The sequence below is a fragment of the Cetorhinus maximus genome, chromosome 26, assembly GCF_964194155.1.
Source record: "Cetorhinus maximus chromosome 26, sCetMax3.hap1.1, whole genome shotgun sequence".
Taxonomy (NCBI): domain Eukaryota; kingdom Metazoa; phylum Chordata; class Chondrichthyes; order Lamniformes; family Cetorhinidae; genus Cetorhinus; species Cetorhinus maximus.
This window is the reverse complement of record NC_135904.1, coordinates 11,715,612-11,737,506: the sequence shown is the minus strand read 5'-3', so window position 1 is coordinate 11,737,506 and position 21,895 is coordinate 11,715,612. Positions and strand designations below refer to the sequence as shown.

At 43.4% G+C, this 21,895-nt stretch overlaps 1 protein-coding gene across 1 annotated transcript in view; it reads right to left on the bottom strand.

Annotated features, from left to right (window-relative positions):
- Nucleotides 1-21,895, bottom strand: part of LOC144668280 (A disintegrin and metalloproteinase with thrombospondin motifs 7-like) — a 171,734-nt gene extending 149,839 nt beyond the window's left edge. Inside the window, exons 1-3 of the mRNA XM_078530110.1 lie at nt 21,414-21,895; nt 20,488-20,849; nt 10,802-11,009 (exon numbers count right to left, since the gene is read on the bottom strand). Coding sequence (XP_078386236.1) covers nt 10,802-11,009; nt 20,488-20,849; nt 21,414-21,540 — 697 coding nt within the window. The 5' untranslated portion in view covers nt 21,541-21,895. The remainder of the gene's footprint in view (nt 1-10,801; nt 11,010-20,487; nt 20,850-21,413) is intronic.

The following is a 21,895-nucleotide window of genomic DNA, read 5'->3' as shown; positions in this document are numbered from 1 at the left end:
CCTGTTGTCAAAGTGCCAACCAACACAGTCTAAACTCACATGAACAATGGCTGTTTACACAAAGTATTAAAGGGCAAGTGGTCCATTTAACGACGATTCCAGCAAGACGCAGCTCTTTCAGGGAAGGACAGAGAATACTAAGAAAACATCATGGGAGCTAAACGTTAAATACAATTAATCCTTCAAAGGAGGTCAGTGCACAGCAGCAGTTCTCTTCCGCAGCTGTGTGGGTCCATACTCCTATTGGCTTTCAACAAATACTGGGTTTTATGACCAGACCAACTTATTTTGTTACTGAGTCAGGAAGAGTTGGCGTTGCTAACCCAATTATAATGTCAGAATCTGTTTATTAAAATCATGCATTGTAAAATGTTGGAGTAAGTTTGACAAAAGACAGTCCCTGTGGGATATCCACACGGGACTCTTGGTTCTGGGAAAGCAGCTGTAGCATTTATAGAGCTAGGAAGAGGACATTCAGCCCCTCGAAACCGTTCTCAACATTCATTTAGATCACAGTTGATCTGTATTTATATCAGAAGTCAAACTTTACAGGACTGAGAAAGACTAACACTCCATGTTGCTCAAAATCCCCGGTTATTTTAGCCGGGAGTGTGATGGAATACTCTCCACTTGCTTGGATGAGTGCAGCTCCAACAATACACAAGAAGCTTGACACCATCCAGGATAAAGCAGCCCATCTACCACCATAAACATTCACTCCCTCCACCACCGACGCACAGTGGCAGCAGTGTGTACCATCTACAATGTGCGCTGCAGGAATTCACCGAGGCTCCTTCGACAGCACCTTCCAAACCCACGACCACTACTATCTAGAAGGACAAGGGCAGCAGATAGATGGGAACACCACCACCTGGAAGTTCCCCTCCAAGCCACTCACCAACATATCGCCGCTCCTTCACTGTCACTGGGTCAAGATCCTGGAACTCCCTCCCTAACAGCCCTACACCACAGGGACTGCAACGGTTCAAGAAGGCAACTCATCACCACCTTCTCAAGGGCAATTAGGGGTGGGCAATAAATGCTGACCTAGCCAGCGAGGCCCACATCCCATGATTTAACTTTTAAAATGCAAAATACCACAGATGCTGGAAATCTGAAACAAAAGCAGAGATGTTAGAAATCCTCAGCAGGCCTGACAGCCTATGTGGAGACAGAAACAGAGTTATATGTCAGGTCGATGATGAAAGATGCTGCCTGCTCTCCTGAGTATTTCCAGCATTTTCTGTTTTTATTTCAGCTTCAACCAGCTTAATAATGGGAATCTGGCATTCACATATTGTAAACATTTGCAAGGCATGTCATTGACATCATGCCTGAAATATGCTCCAATGGGAAAGCAGAAAGTTTTGGCATCCTTACGATGACTTTTGTGTTCAAATGTTCCACTTGTGTGCCCAATCCCTTGGAGTTGAGGATATTCATTACAAGAAAATTTAGCAAGCAGGCTTTCAAATTTATTTTGTAACCTGATCAAGGAGGGAACCGCCCAGACCCAAGTTGAAGAAACTCTACAACCAGCATTGTTGCTGAACTCATTCACTGCTTGTTGTTCTGTTCAGTTCTTCTCTCCCTGTTTTGTGTAAAACATATGAGCATGAGGAGGGCATTCAGCCCCTTGAGCCTTAGTCACCATTCAGTTAAATCATGGCTGATATGCATCTTAACACATTTATCCACCTTGGTTCTGAAACACTTAATACCCTTGCCTAACAAAAACCTTATCAATCACAGCTTTGAAATTATCAGTTGACCCCCCCAGCATCAACAGCTTTTTAGGGGAGAGAGTTCCAGATTTGCACTCCCCTTTGTTTGAAGAAGTGTTTCCTGACATCACCTCCGATAGGCCTGGCTCTAACTTTAAGATTATGCCCCCTTGAGCTGGGCTCCCCCTGCAAGAGGAAATAGTTTCTCCCTATCGACCATATCCAATTCTTTAATCATCTTGAACACCTCAATTATATCACCCCTAATCTTTTCTACAAGGGAAAACAAGCCTAGCCTGCATGACCTGTTTTTGTTATTTAACCCTTTTAGCTCCGGTGTGAGCCTGGTTGAAAGTCTTGCGTAGATGCCAGAATCCAAATAAACCATCGAGGTGAGTGTGGTTCTAATGTTTCTTCTTTGAATGGGAAAGTAAATGCCTCGGGTTTTCTCTACCAACCCCCACTTCCCCCCCAACCCCATAATGTTCTCCCATCTCTCTTGAAAGCACAGACTCTCGCTAGCCTACATGATGTTAGCCAACCCGTACCTACAGAGCCAAGTCACTGTGGTAGTTAATGAAATACCCATCTCAAACTGCCCTTGAGAGGGTGGTGGTGAGCTGCCTTCTTGAATCGCTGCAGTCCCTATGATGTAGGTACACCCACAGTGCTGTTAGGGATGGAGCTCCAGGATATTGACCCAAGGACGATGAAGAAATGGTGATATATTTCCAGGTCAGAATGGTGCCTGACTTGGAGGGGAACTTGTAGCTATGGTGTTTCCATGCTAGTGCTGCCCTTGTCCTTTTAGGTGGTAGAGGTTGTGGTTTGGGAAATGCTGTCGAAGACGCCCCTTATTTGAATCTAATATCTTTTCGCTTTGCGCAAATGTTATCAATTCAATTTTAATGAGAGGTGATTAACCCTTTAAAGAATGAAAGGACTAAAATACAATCGCTTCAAAAGTTCAAAACCGAGATTGGTAGATTTTTGTTAAGCAAGGGTATTAACAGAATCAACGTGGGTAAACGAAGTTAAGAGATACATCAACCACTGAATAGCAGAACAGGCTTCAGGGACTGAATAGCTTCCTCCAGTCCTCATTTCTTGGTCTAAATAGAGTTTGTCATTTGGCCAAGGAGAGGTTACAAAAGGACACAAATGATCAGATACAGGAGCCACACTAAAAGACTGGAAACTGGCGTTTGGACATGACTTTGTTTTTTCAGCTTACTGAAGCTGTGAAGTAAACCCCTCCCACTTTGGGCTCATTGCCCAATCGGATTTTCCAGTTCTGACAGCTGGAAGCTGACTTTTAGGCATAAGGTTATGAAGGAAGTGAGCAACAAACAGGGGCATTTTCCACCAAGCTTGGTTGGCTTTGAGCAGGTAGTCTCATGGAGGAGGGGAAGAAAAGTAAATCCAATGGAGGCTAGTTGTTGCCAACTCTGGTACAGGCACGATTCCTGACATCCTGCCTTGGACTGCCCGCCTCCCATCCTCCTGCCATTGGTTGCTCAATGTGTATAACCTCGTGGCACACCAGCTTCCCAACAGCCAATTGGAAAATGAGCTGACTCTTCCATGACTCAATTGGATGTTTTTAGACTGCCAAATAACTTTTCACCCCCCCCACAACTCCTGCATTTTTAAAGATAATTAAAAGAAGCATTCAAAGAAAATGATAAAGAAAACATCCTTATTTTTAATATTAATGTTAATGATTTTTCTCTTGAATTGCTGGCAGAGTTGACCTATTCCATTCCTGGAGACCCCAGGACAATCCTTGAGGGTTGGCAACCCCTATATACGTTTGAAGTATTTTGTTCCTTTCACATATGAAAGACTAAACATCGCGCTCAATTCTTGCTTTGGGTCATTCGCTAAAAAGTTCTGTAAACAAAAGTGAATACAAGGATTTTTATGGATCAAGGGTTAAAATTAACACCAGGCATACACCAACAAATCTAGCTTCTATGGTCAAATATTGAGATGTTAAACTGAGGTCCCATCTGCCCTCTCAGGTGGATACAACAGTTGCCCTGGCACTCCTTCCAAAAACAGGATATTTTCCCTGGTGTCCTGCCAAATATCTCGTCTTCATTTGACATCACAAAAAAGGCAGATGCTACTTTGTGGGAGCTTGCTGTGCTTAAATTGTTGTTTCCTACATTAGAATAGTGACTACACTTCAAATGTGCTTCATTGGCTGTGAAGTGCTTTGGGATGTCCTGAGGTAGCGAAAGGTGCTATATAATTTCAAGTCTTTTTTGTGTTAAATCCTACACGGATAACGTTCAAACAATTAGACGAGCTAGAACCTTATGAGGTCCAATTTTATACATGTTGGCAATTGGGCAGTAACCTCACAGATAATCTGAGTCATTGTCTCAATTAGCTTCACTACCTTTCAGGAGACATCCTCCTGGGAGTTTTACCATATCCCACAACAGGAAGAGGATGTCTTACAACAATACAAGCTCAGTCTTGTTGCGCTCCCATGTGTAATAGCACCAGCTGACAGGAAGTGTTCTATTCAGAAACAGTGCACTCTATTTGACGGAGATTTTGCTCTTGTGTTTGTTGGCTCTACCCCTGTCCCAGCTCACTGAAAGCTACTGAAAGCCTCATCCATGTCATTGTCCCCTCCACTTGTCCATTCCATTGCTCTATTGGCCAGTCTCCCACCTTGCACCCTCTGTAAACCTGACCGTGTATCCTAATTTGGACAGGTCCTGTTCGCCCATCACCCCTACGCTCGCTGACCTACAATGGTTCCCAATCCGGCAACATCAGGATCTTAAAATTCTTATTCTCGTTTTCAAATCTTTCCATGACCTTGCCTCTCCCTATCTCTGTAGTTTCCTCCAGTCCTATGAATTGTCTACTCTCTTCCAATTCTGGCCTCTTGCGTATCCCCGATTTTAATAGCTCCACCATTGATGGCTAGGCCTTCAGCTGCCTCAGCCTCAAGCTATAGAACTCCTTCTATAAACTTCTCCACCTCTCTTCTTAAAGATGTTCCTTAAAACTTACCTCTTTGACCAAGCTTTTGGTCATCTGGCCTAATGTCTCCCTATGTGGCTCGGTGTCAAATTCTTGTTTTGATAAGGCTCCTGTGAAGCGGCTTGGGATGTTTTACTGCATTAAAGGCCCTATATAAATGCAGGTTGTTGTTGCTGTATGTACACAGGAGAGCTGATCATCCTCAGCAATGGAGGGGATCACCCTGGTAGCTAATGGAGATTGGCAGAGAAGCGAGGATCTCCAAAAATCTGGTGTTACGCATGTGGTACAGCGAAATTATCAGTGAGATAATAAATTCAGCCATTATACAAGCAACAAAAACACCAGTGTATATTTTTGCTCACTAAGAAAAGGTAAACAAAATGGAACTAAATGGCCAAACAGATGTCCTTGTCTCACAAAACGTCTGGCTGTAAATCTGGAGCTACACAGAATGTACACAGAATCTGGAGCACAGAATCGGGCCATTCGCCACAAGTGGTTGATGCCAGTGTTTATCCCCTACACCTGCCTCCTCCCCAACCTATTCCATTTCATCCCATCAGGGAGGGATGGTGGTTACACTGTGTCCCCAACTCCATTACCCTCAGCACTAACAGGGTTAAGGAATGACTTGAGATCTGGAGATCTATTCTGGGTGTAGCCCTATCCAGGGAAAATTGGAACAGCTGCGAGTTTGCTGAACTCATTCCAACTTCAGCCTTTGTATCTCTTGCAAGAATAATGCGTGATTGGAGCAAAAGAACTGAAACCCAAATTGCAATGCAATGCACAGATTGCTGCACTGTTGTCTCTCAGAGGTGGGTGTTTTTTATTTAAAGAAAAACATTTATATTTTACAAAGGCTCCACTGTTTCCCCCTCCATGTCATCTTGTATAGTTAGAGATGTTTGAAAGAACAAGTCTCCACTGCTTGAAATCCCCAATTTCCATCCATTGGAGGAGAATGAAATTGATTTCTTCAAGCGAACTTTTTTTTTGCTAAAATTACTGAATGAAAGGAAGGTCTATAGAATAATTAAAGGGTTGGCGAGCACCTCTATTGATAGATTATTACAATTAAACAGTTAGGAAGGACCAGGAAATGTGAGGTTGTACTACGGAAGAGTAGGAATAGGATATTGGGCAGCTCTTCTTCTCCCAGAGAGCAGTGAGGCTCTGGAGTGTGTTGCCGTTTGGTCTAGCGGGTGTTGACTCTGTCTTTCAGGGGGAGCTCCAGCAGTTCCTGGCTCGGACAGAGATCGCATCAGATAGAAGGTCAGTGTGGTTATCGGTAACACTTGGTCTGTCTGATCTCCTGGATTCTATTCTCCTGAGGGAGTTTACCAGACGGTTTTATTTTCCTTTATTGACTCCAGATTTCTCTGCCTCTCCCAAGAGATTACATTTCTGCAGTGTTGAGTGGAGAGGAGGATGTGTTTTGTGATGATGTTCCAGCCCTTCCTGACCTCCATTTACAGCCAATGAATGACATTAAAAGTGTAGTCACTTTTGTAATGTAGGAAACATGATAGCTAATTTTCCACACAGCAAGGTTCCACAAAGGGCAATGACATGCATGACCATCATCATATCACCCGTTTTTGATGTTGGTTAATACTGAGAGCCATAGGATCTTTTCCATCTGTCTAATTGATGGCGGACAGGGCCTTGATATATTTTTTTATTCTTTCATGGGATATGGGCGTTGCTGGCAAGACCAGCATTACTGCCCATCCCTAATTAGCCTTGAACCGAGGGCAGTTAAGAATCAACCACACTGCTGTGGATCTGGAGTCACAAGTAGGCCAGATCCAGGACAGCTGGTTTCCTTCCCTTAAGGGCATTCATGAACCAGATGGGCCTTGAAGATAGAATCCCTGATTTTAATAGCTCCTTTAGCCTTCAGCTGCCTCAGCCTCAAGCTATAGAATTCCTTCCATAAACTTCTCCACCTCTTCCTCCTTTAAACTGTTCCTCAAAACTTAGCTCTCTGAGTTTTTGCTCATCTGTCCTAATATCTCCTTACGTGGCTCAGTGTCAAACTCATGTTTTGATTACAAGAATCAATAATAGCTGTCACGGTCACCATTACTAAGGCTAGCTTTATATTCCAGATTTATTAACTGAATTTAAATTCCACCAACTGCTGTGGTGGGATTTGAACCCATGCCTTCAGAGCCTCTGGATTACTAGTACCAGTGACATTGCCACTACACCACCATCTCCCCCAAATGCCCCATCTGAAAGATGGAGCCTAATACTGCACTGGGAGAGTAATTTGATTTTGTGCTCAAGCCTCTGGAGTGGGGCTTGAACCAAAAACCTTCTGGCTCAGGGGGGTGAGAGCACTACTCACTGAGCCACACTTGGCACCTCGCCTCAGCTAGCCTGTCAATGGAAATATGGATGTGGAGTTAATTTACTCTCTCTTTTGGAGCTGGAGGGGATTACAAACAAGTGGATTGAGCATTCAAGATTATTATTTGACTTCACCTCGTGCCAAAATAATCAAAAGTGATTTTAATCCAATTTATCAACATCTCTGTGAAAAATGGTTTTGAACTTTTAACTTGCCTTCCTATCTAGATGGCAGCACGCAGGCTCAGAACACAGCTGCTTATACCTCCATGCACACTACAGGGTGGGTAATATTTACTGGGCATGCATGCCACAGATTTTTGATTCTACACAGTCATTGTGCTTGTTGTTCACTCTCCCAATGAATGTAGGAGGGAGGAGGTGGCATATTCACCACAAACTCAAGAGGGAGAATTGGAAATGCACTCTCCAATCCCAAATATCTGCTGTATTGCAGCAGAAAGCAAGAGGACATCCAACATTTAACCTTGTATTTACTCTGCTGCCTGTATCCTTAATCGCACCAAGCCTGTTCATCCATCACCCTCTGTGCTCGTTGACCTACGCTGGCTCCCAGTTCACCAAGTCTTGAATTTAAGATCCTCGTTTTTTCCCCCTCCCTATCTCTGTAATCTGCTCCAGCCCTACAACCCTCTGAGATCTCTGCGCTCTGCCAATTCTGGCCTCTTGTGAATCCCTGGCTTCCTTTGCTCTACCATTGGCGGTCGTGCCTTGAACAACAACAACCAGCAATTGCATTTATAAAGCGCCTTAACATATTAAAATCCTCCAAGACCTTCACAGATTTTGGCATCAAGACACGTAAAGAGAAACCAGGACAGATGAGCAAAGGTTTGGATGTAGGTTGTAAGACGTATCTTAAAGCAGGACAGCGAGATGGAGAGACCGAGGGGTGGAGAAAACTTGAAGTCTTCAAGACCCATTTTTAGATTATTTCTATTTATAAGTTTTTATTACAAAGACTACCATTTCAGTAGGTCAGACCTGGTTTAGCTAGCGCTACCCATGCAAAGGTTGGCAGAGCACAGATATTAGTCTGTGATGCTGATACAACTAAAGCAGAAGCAGATGCAGAGAGAATCCCAGAGCTTAGCACCCAGGCAACTGAAGGCACAGCCGCCAAGAGCGGAGTAATTGAAATAGGGGATGTGCAAGTGGCCAGAATTAGAGCCAGGCTTTTCAGGGGTGATGTCAGGAAGTACTTCTTCACACAAAGGATTGTGGAAATCTGGAACTCTCTCTTCCAGAAAGGTTGTCGACACTGGGGGATCAATTCAAAATTTCGAAGCTGGGGTTAACCGATTTTTGTTAGGCGAAGGTATTACAGAAGAGTTACAGAACCAAAGTTGGCAAACAAAGTTAATATACAGATCAACTATGATCTAATGTAATAGTGGAACAGGGCAAGGGGCTGAATGGCCTACTCCTGTTTTTATATACGTAACACAACACAAAAAGTTAGGTATGATTTATATGCAGGAGGAGATTGTACACCTGTTATTACTGTAAATAATGTTTTTATCAAGTTCAAATGAGACTTCACTAAATCTTGGCTCAGTTTAACTAAATATGTTAATATTACAGTAAGTTTACTTGCAACTTAATGAAAGAATGTAGGGAATTAAACACAGGCGAGTGCTGGCATGTAAGGAAATATAAAGCACAAGGTGGTAAAAGAAAGAAAATTCAATTTTCACATCTTAACATATTGGATGAAGTTGTGAGTTAGAGAAACAGGAACAGGCAGTCGGAAGGAGAGGGTCGGAAGGAGAGGGTCGGAGGGAGAGGGTCGGAGGGAGAGGGTCGGAGGGAGCAAAGGCCCTTACCGGTGCTTCACTGCAGCAATGTTGTCAGTGTGAGGCACAGGGCGAATCCGGAAGTGACCATTTGCTTTTCTACTGACACCAAAATAAATATACTGGACATAAAGGCATTAGTACTGGGCTGTAGACAGACCGGCTAAAAACTGTACCGTCCAGTATAAAACTAGATGAACAGAAAGAGGGTTGGGTGGGGAGAGGAGAAGAGGATCGGGGGTGGGGAGAAAGAGGGTCGGCGGAGGGGAGAAAAGAGGGTTGGTGGGGCAAAGTGGGTCGGCAGTCAAAGGTTTATGCTGTGACCTCAGGGTATACAATCACATTCTGATAATGTGCCCATTTGTTCAGTCTCTGGTCTTGGACTGTGGTAATTCACTGCATCAAATCCTGGAACTCCCTCCCTAACAGCACTGTGGGTGTACCTACACCACAGGGACTGCAACGGTTCAAGAAGGCAGCTCACCACCACCTTCTCAGGGGCAATCAAGAATGGGCAATAAATGCTGGCCTTGCAAAAGACACGTACATCCCATGAATGAATAAAAAAAACAGAATTGCTCATCAAAAAAGTTTGAGGTCCATTTAATTTGCCTTCTACCATCCTGGTAGTCACATGATACAGTGGTAATGTAGCTATTGGCCAACCACAGCAACCCAATCTACAAGTGGCCCAGATGTGAGGAGACGAAAACCCCCAATGTTGGAGTGTTCGAGGAGAGATTAATTCCATTGGGCATATTCCCAAAATACAACAACAGCTTGAGAGTTCTGCACTGCCAATGGGGTGCTCCACCTTATACCAGCACTGTTTACCCAGACTGCCAGTAAACCCTGGTGGGTAAGATTACCTGCATTCAGAAAACGTGTCCCATAATATACCTTCCCTTGCTCATCTGTGGGAAGGCACTTCCACAGGTCTCAGTCCCCCATTTATATATAACCTTCGCTTTCTGTTCTCCAAGTAAGGCCCCATCAAGAGACCAGTTCAGAAGGCAAGCTGGGGACACGACATCATGTCAGAACTGTAAGCAGAGGAGTTAAGTGTGAGCCAGTCCCATATCAACAACGTGCTCGTGCCACGATTCTAGTTTGTATCATGAGGGATGTCAGTCATGTGAAGAGACTGGAGAAGCTGGGATTGTTCTCCTTCAAGCACACAAGGTTAAGGCAAGTTTTAACAGAACTCTTCAAAATTATGAAAGCTTTGATAAGAGTAAATAAGGAGGAACTGTTTCCACTGGCGTGATGGGGTGGGGGGGTGCTTAGTAACCAGAGGAGATAGATTTAAGATAACTGACAAAATAACCAGAGGGGAGATGGGGAGAAATTTTTTTGCACAGTGAGTTGTTATAATCTGGAACATACTGCCAGAATGGGTGGTGGAAACAGATTCAACAAGAACGTTCAAAAGGGAATTGGATAAAGACTTGAAAAGGAAAAATCTGCAAGACTTTAAGGAAAGTGGGATTAATTGGATAGCCCTGCCAAAGAGCCAGCACAATCCTGGTGGGCCAAATGGCCTATTTCTGTACGAGACTCTGATATAATTGTGCCGAGGCACAGAAACTACCCAGTGCATTTAGCAGGTCAAAATGGGCAGCTGCCCTGAAGGCAGATTGAGCAACCCATAAAAAGCTGGACCTTCACTCCTGTTGTGGAATAACGGTTTATATTTAAGAGTGCAGCTGAGAACAGGAATCTCTGTTTGCTGTCAGCTGAAGCCTTAACAGAAGAGCACCGAATGGGAGCAGCTACATTCTCTATGTCTGACCTACACACTTGATACTTGTGCCTGAAGTTTAACAGAGACATGAGAAACTCCTTCTGCTGCTGCAGATACCTGAATGACTCATATATCGGAGGTGGGCTTACCCGACACACCACACGTTCTATTCTCTTCAGGACTCTTGCTCTTCATCCTCTCCATCAATTCATCGTGCCAGTCGGGGTCCTGCATTCCCTTCATTTCTGGAAGGTGCCGTTTGTAAATAACATGGGGCTGTGGTGTGGCTTCTTCCCAGGGATGTCCTTCCAAAGGTTCAATAAAGTAATCTTCATCTGACAATCGGAATACACCTTTCTGAAAGCGCAAATGAAGAGTTTCACATCAGGTCTTCTCTTTTAAGAGGCATCTTCTCACAGAGCTGGGCAATATAATGAACGACTTACCTTAAAGTGCAGTGACTGTTGTTATGTAAATAACACATATAGAAAGATCTCACAAACAGCAGCCAGCCTTTAATCTTTTTTTGATGTTGATTGAGGAAAGGAGAGAGGAATGGTGGGTGGGGACACAGGAGATTTTAGTGACACGCACAGCAGAAACATACTTTGGCTGTTGAGCTAATTTGATATTCGCACTAAGTTCCATTCATCCACCACACCAGTGCTTGCTGGCCTACACTAGCTCAATGGCTCAACCCTCTCTATCTCTGTAACCACAGTGATTCCAAAAAGGAACACCAGCATTGTTACTGGGCTAGTATTCCAGAGGCACGGACCAGTGTTTCAGAGACAGGATCTGATATCCCACCATGGCAGCTGGAGGAATTTAAATTCAATGAATAAATAAATAAATCTGGATTAAAATCCTACTTTCATTAATAATTACTTAATAATAATACTAATAATTAATAATGAAATTACTAGACTGTCATAAAGACCCGTCTGGTTCACTAAGCCCTTCAGGGAGGGTATCTGCTGCCCTTACCCAGTCTGGTCTACAGGTGAGCCCAGACCCACAGCAATGTGGTTGACTCTTAACTGCCTTCTAAAATGGCCAAGTAAGCCGCTCAGTTGTAAGCAGCTCACCACCACTCGCTCAAGGGCAATTAGGGATGGCCAATAAATGCTGACCTTACCAGCCATGCTCATATTCCAAGAACAAATTTATAAAACCTTCCAAGATTGTTAATGTTGCAACCGTATCACAATGAAGCACATACTCTCGTTGTAAATGAGAGCAGCTGTTATTAATTGGGGAAAGGTTAGGGTATTATTCTTAAGTATATATAAGAACTGGTTTCCTGTGTTGGGAGAGGAGAGGGGAGTCTGTGCCTGTCTTCTCTGGGTTATGTGCATGAACCTATGTTAAGGAAATACTGGCTCCAGATTCCTCCTTTGTTCAGCGAATCAGCGGTGAATTATAACAATGATTGCTGCATTCCTCCAATCCTGGCCTCTACTGCATCCCTGATTTTTATCATTTCACAATCTCTTCAGGTGCCTGGGTCCTAAGCTCTGGCATTCCCTTCCTAAACCTCTCCACCTCCTATCATCCTTTAAGGCACTCCTTAAAACCAACTCTTTGACCAAGTTTTTCTGCACCTGTCCTAATACCTGCTTATGTGGCCCAGTGTTGGATATTTTTTGGATTCACTACATACACAGCATTAAGATCAGTCTTTGCTAGGTATTTTCAGCAGGCTGCAAGGAATTTATATCACTTGGTTAACATTCGCACCTCAAGACAAGGCAGCGGACACCTGCTGCCCTGGAATTCCTTGAGATGTGTGGTCTGAGTGTTGCCATTGGATGTCTGGGGGTTGCCTGAATGGGGAATGTTTGGTTATACTGTAATTGAGGCCCTGGCTTGTTTTGTGTTAACACATAGGGTGGTTTTAACATGGTAATAATGTCAGTTAAATGCAGAAGAATTGAGTTGCATCTCTTTTGAGCTACCTTTGATGACTGGATAGGTGAAGCATTAAGTTTGAAAGACCAGATTATTCACATGAGGGAGAACATTCTAAGCAACTAAATGAACAATGGCTTACCATCCAATATAATTAAGGGAGATTCATTTTGATTTGCAAATGGGCCTTGTTTCAGTATACCTTCATAGTATTTGGAATGGCTTCCGAGGCTGAGTCTAGCTTAGAAGTCAGTCTACGGGCAGTAGATGATGTGGGCTCGTCTGATTCCAAGCCTCTGTTTCAGCATGTAGGAAGTGAAAATATTAGAAAAAGAATACAGAGACACTAGAGAAGATGCAAAAAGGATTTGCAAGGTTATTACTGGAACTGAGAAATACAGCCATCAGGAAGAATTGAACAGGCTGGGGGCTCTTGTCTCTTGATAAGAGAAGGCCAACAGGTGACTGAGCTGATAGAGGTCAAGATTAGGACTCAATAGGGTAGACGTGAGAGAACATTTTTCCACCTATGGGGAGATCAAATCTAGAGGCCATAAATTTAAGACAGTCACTAATAAATTCAATAAAAAAGTTTAGGAGAAACTTGTTTATCCAGTGATTGGTTAGAATGGAAAAGTTCCTACCACAATGAATAGTTAAGATAAATAATAGATGCACTTATGGGAAAGCTTGATGAAACATGAGAGAAAAAAAATGGAAGGGGATGTTGATAGGGTGAGACGAAGTAGGGTGAGAGGAGGTTCAGGGGGAGTGCAAGCATCAATGACCTGTCTTTTGAGTTATAAATACTTAGTATAATGTTTTCTATTTTGAATGTACAATGTATACTGAGAGTCATTACAAGGAGAGGCACCTTTATTGCTTTTGAAATAGAATCAGGGAATGTTTACAACATAAGAGGAGACAATTCAGCCCACTGTGTCTGTGCCAGCTCTCTGCACGAGCAACTCATCCCGTCCTACTTCCTGGTCCTTTTCCTCATAGTCCTGAAAACTTGTTCATCCGTAGATAATTATCCAATTCTCTTTTGAAAACCACAATTGAATTTGCTACCACCGCATTCTCAGGCAGTGCATTCCAGATCCTAACCACTGTTTTTCTTCTTATCGCCTTTGTTGCTTTTGCCAATCACCTTAAATCAGAATCCTCTGGTTTTTGACCCTTCCACCAATGGGAACAGTTTCTCCCTATCTACTCTGTTCAGACCCCTCATGATTTTGAATACCTCTATCAAATCTCCTCTTAATTTTCTCTTCTTGAAGGGAAATATATTACAAAGTCCAGCCAAGTTTATAAATTAAAGTCAAAAGCAAACTACTGGTGCTGCCTGATCTGCTGAATACTTCCAAAATATTCTATTCTTATTACAAAGTAAGGCAATTCATTGTCTGATGCTGTTCCATGTTAAATCCTCATTCATGCCTTTATTACTTTTCAACTCGACCATTTCAACACTCTTATAGGTTGGCCTCCCATCTTGCATCCTCTATAAATTTGAGCTCATCCAAACCTTTGTTGCCCCTTTCCTAGCTCTCACCAAGTCCAATACAACCAACATCACTGGAACATATCATCTGACCTTTACCTCATTGCTGTTTGTGGGAGCTTGCTGTGTGTAAATTGGCTGCAGCTTTTCCTACATTGCAGAAGTGACTACACTACAAATGTACTTAATTTGCTATGAAGGGTTTTGAGACATGGTGCGGGCATGAAAAACACAATATAAATGCAAGTTCTTTTTTTTCCTCTTTCTGGTTTAGCATACGGCTAAAGAATCACTTTAACTGGTTCTCAGCACCACAAAGCATCCAGTCACATCCAATTTGCTTCTTGGATTCACAAGGAGGAGGGTAGGTGTCAGCCTGACTTATACTCTAAACACAAGGCGAGCTTTATTGGCTCCAGAGACACATTTTACTGAGCTGGAGCCAGTTCAACAATGTTCCAAGATTTCTGCTAGAGCCATAATTGGATCAGTGACTGCAGCTTGTGGAAGATTCAGGCTTGAGTAAGTTCCGAGCTGTACTCTGTGCATGTTAAAATAATGCTGGGCAAGATAACCCTCACTCCTCCTTATTAGTACAATAAAGAAATCAGCGACCATTCAATCAGAAATGAATAAAAGTAAAACCAAGTTACAAATTTGAAATAAAAATTGAAAGCTTTATAAAGTGCACAGTATATCTGTCATCATCTGGGAAAGAAAAAGAATCAGGGTGTGAACTGTTCATCAGGAGTGGGAAGGGAAGCAGGAGCCCTGTTACAGGGTAGACTCAAATAAAGAGGATAAGGGAGAGCAGAACAGCAGATCAAGAGTGAAGGATTTGCTGACTATTTCTCACAGGATCTTAAAGAAAGAACTTGCATTTAGCACCTTTCATGACCTCAAACACTTCACAGCCAATGAAATACTTCCGAAGTGGAGTCACTGTTGTAATGTAGGAAACAAGGCAACCAGTTTATGCACAGCAAGATCCTTCTGGCAGCAATGCAATAATGACCAGACAATTTTTTTTCAGTGAAGTTGGTTGAGGTCTAAAATATTGGCCCGGACACCAGAGTGAACTCCCCTGCTCCTCCTCAAAATAGTACTGTGGGATCTTTTACACCATCTGCGAGTGCAGAGGGGGCCGTGGTTTAACGTCACATCCAAAAGACAGCACCTCCAATAGTACAGCACTCCCTCAGTACTGGCACCTGGAGTGTCCGCCTGGATTATGGGAGCAATTCTCTGGATTGGAAATTGAACCCACAACCTTTTGAATGGACTGATGTGAGTGCTCTTCGCTGAAACCATGGCCAATATTTAAGATTAATAACGGATGAAAAGGATCACTGGGCTTACCTTTCCTCACCCATCCAAAAAGACCCTGCAATCCCCATTACGTCATCTAATTTTTCCTTAAGCAATTCCACAGATGTTGTCTTTGTTCTCTCTTCCATGTTTTCATTGCTCAGTGAAGTAGGATTGCCAACTTTGGCATCTCATGAACTCTCAGTTCCAGTGGCCCCACCTGGTCAAATAGCCTTTATTCCCTCATCTCCAATATTTTTATAACTGAGAAATAAAAAAGTGATCAGAAAAAGTGAAGACGACACACAATTTTGATTTTGCTGCCTCTATGATTTTTCTCCCGGGTTTTTTTGCTCACAGTAGAGCCCAGAAGATTAATCATTAATTTCCAAAGACTCCAGGACAATGCTGGAGAGTTGGAAAACCTAATATGAAGCTGTTCCTGATATTTATCTTACAAACTTGCAACTTGAACCTGTGTCCCAGAATTTGACTTCCACAATTTGTAATAATTTTCTGTATATATCTCTATGAGAGCCCCCCCTATGTTACGTCCTTTGCATAACATGAAGCCCAGGTACCTCCAGTCACAAAGGGACAGCGAGTGGTTTTACAAGGCAAGTAATATAATCATAGAATCACAGGATGACACAGCACTAAAGGAGGGCATTGAGCTCCTCCAGCCTGTGTCAGCTCTTTGACAGAGCTACCCAACTAATCCCAATCCCCTGCTCTTTCCCCAGAGGCCCGTAAATATTTTCCCTTTCAAATATTTATCCAATTCTCTTTTGAAACTTACTATCAAATCTGGTTCCACAGTCTTTCAGGCAGTGCATTTCAGATCACAAGAATTCACAAGAATTGGCGGAGCAGACTCGATGGGCCGAATGGCCTAATTTCTGCTCCTATGTCTTATGGTCTTATGGTCTAATTCACTGCGTAAAAAATATTTTCTCATGTTGTCTCTGATTCTTTTACCAATCACATTCAATCTGTATCCTCTGGTTCCTGACCTTTCTGCCACTGCAGTTGCTCCTTATTTGCTCCATTAAAACCCTTCATGATTTTGAACGCCGAAAAGAAATGAAGAGTGCTGGACAGTATACCAAGGTACTACACAACATTACGTGGTATTTACAGTACAGAAATAAGCCATTCAGCCCAACAGGTCCATACATTGTTTATGCTTCACACAATCCTCCTGCTACCTTTCTTCATATAACCCCATCAACATATCCTTCTATTCCTTCCTCCCTCATGTGCTTACCCCCTTAAATGCATCTGTGTTATTTGTCTCACCCAATCCCTGGGGTGGTGGGTTCCATAGTCTAACCACTCTATTGCTCAATTCCCAATTGGATTTATTAGTGATTATTTAAATATTTATGGCCCATAGTTCAGGTTTTGCCTAAAAGTTAAAAAATCTCTCCATGCCTACCCTATCAAACCCTTTCATAACCTTAAAGACATCTATCAGGTTACCCCTCAGCCTTTTTTTTTCTGGAGATAAGTGCTCCAACCTGTTCAGCCTTTTTGATGGTTATAACCTCTCAGTTCTGATAACATGAGTCCATTTCTTTCTGTCAGCCCTGCTGAGCTTTTCCAATACTTCTTTATCAACTTCTCACCTATATTTAGCACATACTGCAGAGTGAATTTATATCTCTACTCCATCAGCTACAAGAAATAGCCCAGACTTGAAAGCTACCCAGTAAATATAGACTCCTGCTAGCACTGAGCTATTTTCTGCTACCTCTCAGCTATGATGTTAACATCTGCAGGTGTTCAAAATTACTATTGAAATTCCGCTCTTTCTAAATTGAGAATACCTGTTTCAACTCCATGAATGCACTTTAATCTATTGAATGAAACAGATTAAGTCACTTGTTGAATCAAGCTGCTATTTGCAATAAAATTAGTATTTAAGTGCAGGAAATTTGGCACAACGAGTCTGTGCTGTGTGTATTTGTGGGTGCAATTACCTAAATAGTATTTAACGGTTTGTGTCCTGAGGATGCACTGAGTTCCAGTGTCTTAATATGGGTTTGGAAATTCAATCAGCGATGTTGAATTGAGTAGGGCTTCCTATCTGTGTTATTGGCTCTCAACCTCATGATCTCGACATTTATTGAAACTCTTTCGAGTTATCAACAGTCACAGATTGCAACTCTTTCGAGTACAATCACAGTTCTTGGTTTCCAGGAGTGGGACATGAACCCACAACCCTCTGATTCAAAGGCGAGGGTGCTATGAACTGAGCCACAGCTGACACCTCATCGACATTTATTGAAGGTGCTGCCACTAACTGACACAATAATATTGTGACATCATTGGAAATTAACGAATTCCCGTGACAAAAGCAGATCCCCTTAGGAAGGCAAGAAAGATTTGCATTTATAGAGCACCTTTCATAGCTTTAAGCAAGACATCCCAAAGTGCTTTTACAACCAATTAAATTTTGAAGCATCATCACTGTTATAATGTAGGATGCATTGTTTAATAGGATTATTTTGCCATTGCTGTTTCCCTGTGTTGGTTATCTAAATGATCGGCCCCTTATCCTGAGGCTGTACCCCCGTGTTACAGGTTCCCCAGGCAGGGGAGCCAACCTCTCAAGTGTCTACCCTGTCAAGCCCTTCCAGGGTATATGGGCGGAATTTTGAGGCCCCCTCCCACCAGCGCGATTTTCCGGACCCGCCAAAGTCAACGGACTTTTGAATGGCCCGCCGCATTTTACGGCCCTGTCAGGGCAGGAGCGGGGCCATAAAATACGGCCAGCCGTTCCAAAGTGCATTGATTTCGGCGGCACCGGAAAATCACGCCGGCAGGAGGGGCTGTAAAATTCCGCCCTGTGTCTCAATGAGATCGCCTCTGAAATAAAAACCCTGTCTGCAGGATTGCGCAAGGAAAAGGTTTATTTTGCTTCTGTTTCTTTCGCAGGTAAACTTCTGGCACAATTTTAAGCTGATTTTGACCTTATTTGAATAGAGGAAAGAAAAATAAACCACTGAATTTGGTAAAAACCCAAAAAAAAATCCTAAAAAGAAACAGCATTTTAAAATAAACGTTGAAAAGTAGAAAGCCCGTTCTATTCATATATAAATGTCTCAGTTCATTACACTCCAGATGGCATACTTCAGTGTCAAACACTAAGTATAAAAAAAGGAAAGAAAGCTGCTGCTTTTTCTGACTTTGATAACCGTACCTATTTCTAAGGGATTTACAAATAGATGATAATCAACAAAACCTCCCTCCAAATTAGCCTCATTTTTTACTCCTGATGGAGGAGACCACTTTCCCCACTGGAAATGGCCTTCAAGGGAAAGGCCAGTTTAAACACGGCTCCACGTTAGAAACTGGGGATTTCCTGATTACCTAACAGGCGGGATCTGCCAGTTACGTTTAAACACATGCTGACAACATCAACTTATTCTTTACGCAATAGGTTTGCCAGATCTCTTCAGAGGGCAGAGGAGGGTTGGACTGGAGTTACGTATAGGCCAGTCCAGGCAAGGATGGCAAAAAAATTGCCATGGTAGGGTCTGGATTCCTAGCCCAATGATATAAATCTATTTTCATGTACTGTACCCATGTATGTAGCATAGTTCTTATATAGTGCCGTTAACTTAGAAAGAATAAGGAGAATAAGGGGAAATGGACACTGAGCCAAAGAAGGAACAATTAAGCAGGGTGACCAAGGCTTGGTCCAAGAGGTGGGCTTAAGGAGCAGATGGAGATGCAGAGATATTCAGGGGAGGAATTCCAGATTGTGGTGTCTGGTTAGCTGAAGGTATGGCCAGTCATGGCAGGGCAAAGGGTGGGAAAGTCAATTACAGAGAAGCCAGATGAACTAGGGGTTTGTGAGAGTGGAGGAGATGACACTGGGCTGGAAGAGATGTCAAGTTAGGAAGGATGAAGCAAAGAGCGAATTTAAACACAAGAATGAGAATTTTACATCAGACACTTTGGGGACTGGGAGACAATGAAGGTCAACATTGAGAGGAGTGATGGGTGAGTGGGACTTGGTGCAAAATACAGTCCAGGGAGCAACATGGATGAACTGATGTTTACAGAGGGTGGAGAATGGAAGGCCAGATAGAACATTGGGGTAATTGAGTCTGGAGGTGACAAAGGCATGAAATAAGCGTTAACTCTGATCACTGCATTAAGGAAGGGTATGATTGCACTAGAGAGGGAACAGAAGAGATTTTCAAAGGCTTTTTTGGGCTACAGGAATAGAGTGGGAGAATGAGACTGGCTGAATTGCACTATCGAGAGCCAGAATGGACTCAGTGGGCTGAATGGCTTCCTTCTGTACTGTAATGACTCTATGTTGTTCGAAATGGTGAATTTTAGCTATGAGTAAAGGTTAGATAGGCTGAGGTTATTTCTTTAGAACAGAGGTGGCTGAGGGGATATTTAAGTAAGGTATAAAAATTATGAATGGCCCAGATAGAATGGATAGAAATGACCTATTTACATTAGCAGAGAGATCAATAACCAGAGGACAGAGATTTAAAGCAACTGGCAGAAAGACTGGAGGGACATTGTGGGGTAATCTTTTCACCCAGAGGGGCCTGGAACTCAATGCCTGAAAGGGTGGTAGAGGCAGAAACTCGGGTTATATTCTAAAAGTACTTGGATTTGCATTTGAGGCAGTGTAACGTGTAGAGCTACGGACTGAGAGCTGGAAGGTGGGATTAGACTGGCAGGTCTTTTTTTTGGGCTGGCATGGACACAATGGGCTGAATGGCCTCCTTCTGTAATGTAAATCTTTCTATGTTCGAAGGGAATGAAGTAACAGAGGGTGGAGTAGGCAGATTGTGTGAGAGAGAGAGAGAGGGAGAGAGAGCACCTGGGGTTGGGAATACTCCTCAGAGTTGAATAGGGTGGGGGGGATGGAGTTTATGGTCTGGCCTGAAATGTGATTCCTGTCTGCAAATGGGCAATAAACGTCAGGCTTGCCAGTAAATGCTGAGACTGATAAAGAAAAAGTCAGTGCAAGTTGTCGGGGGAAATGTTGACTGTTCTGGGCAATATCTGGGTGGCTGGCGGAGAAATTCAATGCAGCTTAATTCCTAGAATGATAACAGTTACAGATGTCCTCACCAGGCCGTGACAGGTGCTGATGGCCGCTAGCCCAGTCTCCACTGCTTCCACCCTCCCTACAAACTGACAGCCAGAGAGCTTCAGGCGGCTGAGGGCTGCCCCCTTCATGCCCCCATAGCGTCTCTCGGCCACGGAGCCGGGGGCAAGGAGGGCTCGGTTGACCGTCAAGTTGAAGAGCAGCTGACGTCCTCTGTGAGAGAGTCTATAGTGAACAGCCGTGCCGGGGCCCCGCTCTGCCGGCAGCTCCCGGCGATGCAGCCGCCTCGCCTGGTGGGACACATCGTGAGACAGGAAACGGCCAAGGGGGTCCACTTTGACCGGGTGGACCAGCTCAGGGTGAGACAGAGTTTGGAGGGGGCGCCCTGAGAAGGAAACAAATACACTGTCAAAAACAAAAATACACTCATGGCCACAAAAAATACATCCTGACCTCAGATAAACTGGAAAACACACTTCTCAATGCTTTAACTATCAGTTCTCAATGCTTTAACTATTAGTTCTCAATGGTTTAACAATCAGTTCTAAAACTGCTGCAAACTGTGGGATCTGTTCGCTGCTAAATGCAAATCTCCAAACCCAACAATCTATTAAAAAGCAAAATACGAAGATCAAAAGATTTGGAGGGTAGAAAGTTGATCCCTTTGCAATGACACATTAACACACATTGTCAGTCTTGTGTGTACATCAATGTGTTCGGAGTGTTGTTTCTGGGAGGCTGGGATTTTTTTTTGGCTAAATATTTGGTCTCGTGTCTTAAATTCAGCGCAGAAACCTCGCAAATGTTGCAACTCTTTTTAAAAAAAACAAAACAAAGAAACTGCACCTCAGGCACTTTCACCGATTCGCAAATGTTAAGTAGGATTTTTTAAAAAAATATCATTTGTAGAAGTTACTGCGCGTTCATGAAGCAGAAACAAAGCACATACCTTGTACACTGAACCTCTTCTGTTCCTTGCCCTGGACTCCAGTCAATCCTTCAGTCAGCACAAAGGCAAGAAAGGTTGTCAGAGTCTGAAGAAAGCTACCAGTGTTCCCGCTCCACGGGCTCTGCATCTTTCCGCCTTCGCTGTTTTGGACGCGAAATTATTTTAAAAAAAGTTTACCCCGATGCTGCTGGGGATCCTGGAACATGTCACAACTCTGCAAAGAACTATCCCGGCTGCTCTCACAGTGAGGCAGAGGCGAGCACTGAGCACTGATCCTACCCCAGAGTCTCTTTCTCTGTCAGAGATGTGTGCTGGTGAATTGGGGAGGCGGGGGGGGGGGGGGAAATCATGAGTTGGGACGGCCCCTGATCTGACAACATAGCGCGTTCATCAAGCGCACACACACACACACACACACAAACACTGCGCTGCCCCCTCTCATCTGCTGCTTTCGGCTCCATCTATTTGCATACAGCTCCTAC